General features: G+C 47.4%; 1 protein-coding gene across 1 annotated transcript; it reads left to right on the top strand.

Moving 5' to 3' along the window:
- Window positions 1–283: 283 nt before the first annotated feature.
- On the top strand, window positions 284–1,050 carry PPTG_05841 (hypothetical protein; the record flags this gene model as incomplete). Its single annotated transcript, XM_008899571.1, has 4 exons — window positions 284–360; window positions 497–547; window positions 615–774; window positions 844–1,050. 4 exons carry the CDS (start codon window positions 284–286, stop codon window positions 1,048–1,050), a joined length of 495 nt encoding a protein of 164 aa, XP_008897819.1.
- Window positions 1,051–1,112: the final 62 nt, after the last annotated feature.

The raw sequence follows: 1,112 nt of genomic DNA, 5'->3' as shown, positions 1-1,112 counted from the left end.
TGCACCACCACGTAGGACGCAATTCGAGTCGTGGAGCGACCTAGAGGACTACCTGAAGCTGTACGAGTCCGAGACATACCAGGTATTAGCTTGCCCTGAAGTGAATTCGCTGCTACGGATTATAACCTTCGGTATATTAACTCTGGTTGATATTACTAGAGCTTTCGAGTTCGGACAAACAACAAGGTGGCGAACAGAAACAAAAAGATTCGAGAGTCAGGATCTCAGGCGCCTCTCGTTCCAGAAGAATGGATCAACTACGCAAGAACATTCATTTGTACACATGGAGGGAAGTACAAGGCCAGGGGCAAAGGGAAAAGAAAGCGGCAGCGCTCAAGGGCCTTGCAGTGCGGCGTACAGGTATGTCAGTATCAGTTGGGCTCAGCTGGGCTCAGTTGGGTACAATTATGCTCAGTTGGGCCCTATTCGGCTTAGCTGGGTATTTTCTAATTGGCTTACTTTTGATTGGTCTGATTGGGTGTAATTGTTGTCATAGATCAATGCCTGTGTGCAAGTGGTGGATCCAACTGGCCCGAAGCTCACATCCGTGCGCCTGGAGCACAACCACCCGTTGTCAAGACACACTTATAACCAGTATCCGGGCAACCGGACAGCGCTGAAACCCGACGTGCTGTCTACAGTGGACCATCTTCGCCGGGCTGGAGCAAAGAAGAAGAATATTTTGGCCTACATTCACGACAACTCATCTTTTCTGTCGAGCGCAACCTGGACTTGCCATCCAAGCTGAAGGAGATTAAGGTTTTGACGTCACAGGTATGATATTTTTTCGATTTATTGGATTGAAGTTGTATCAATATCTTACGACTAATGAAACGTATGCAGGTGGATGTACTGGACATTGCAGGCAAGGGACTAATAACGGACGAGATAATGCACAAGATTCTGGCCAAGATATTTGGCTCCAAGGACGGAATTACTGTCTTCGATTCGTCAACACTTGGCACTGTAGTTGACGGAAAGGTGACCACCTGTGTAATGGGCCCGCTACGTGCCCACTACTTCGGCTTACACGTTAGCGCACGTGTATGAGGAAGCGTAGTTTGCTTTAACTTAGATTAACTATACTTACGTCTCGTAAGTATAGATTTACT

This window comes from Phytophthora parasitica, assembly GCF_000247585.1.
Source record: "Phytophthora parasitica INRA-310 unplaced genomic scaffold supercont2.8, whole genome shotgun sequence".
Taxonomy (NCBI): Eukaryota; Oomycota; class Peronosporomycetes; order Peronosporales; family Peronosporaceae; genus Phytophthora; species Phytophthora nicotianae.
Note: the sequence above shows the minus strand (reverse complement) of the source record. Positions and strands in the feature narration are given on the sequence as shown.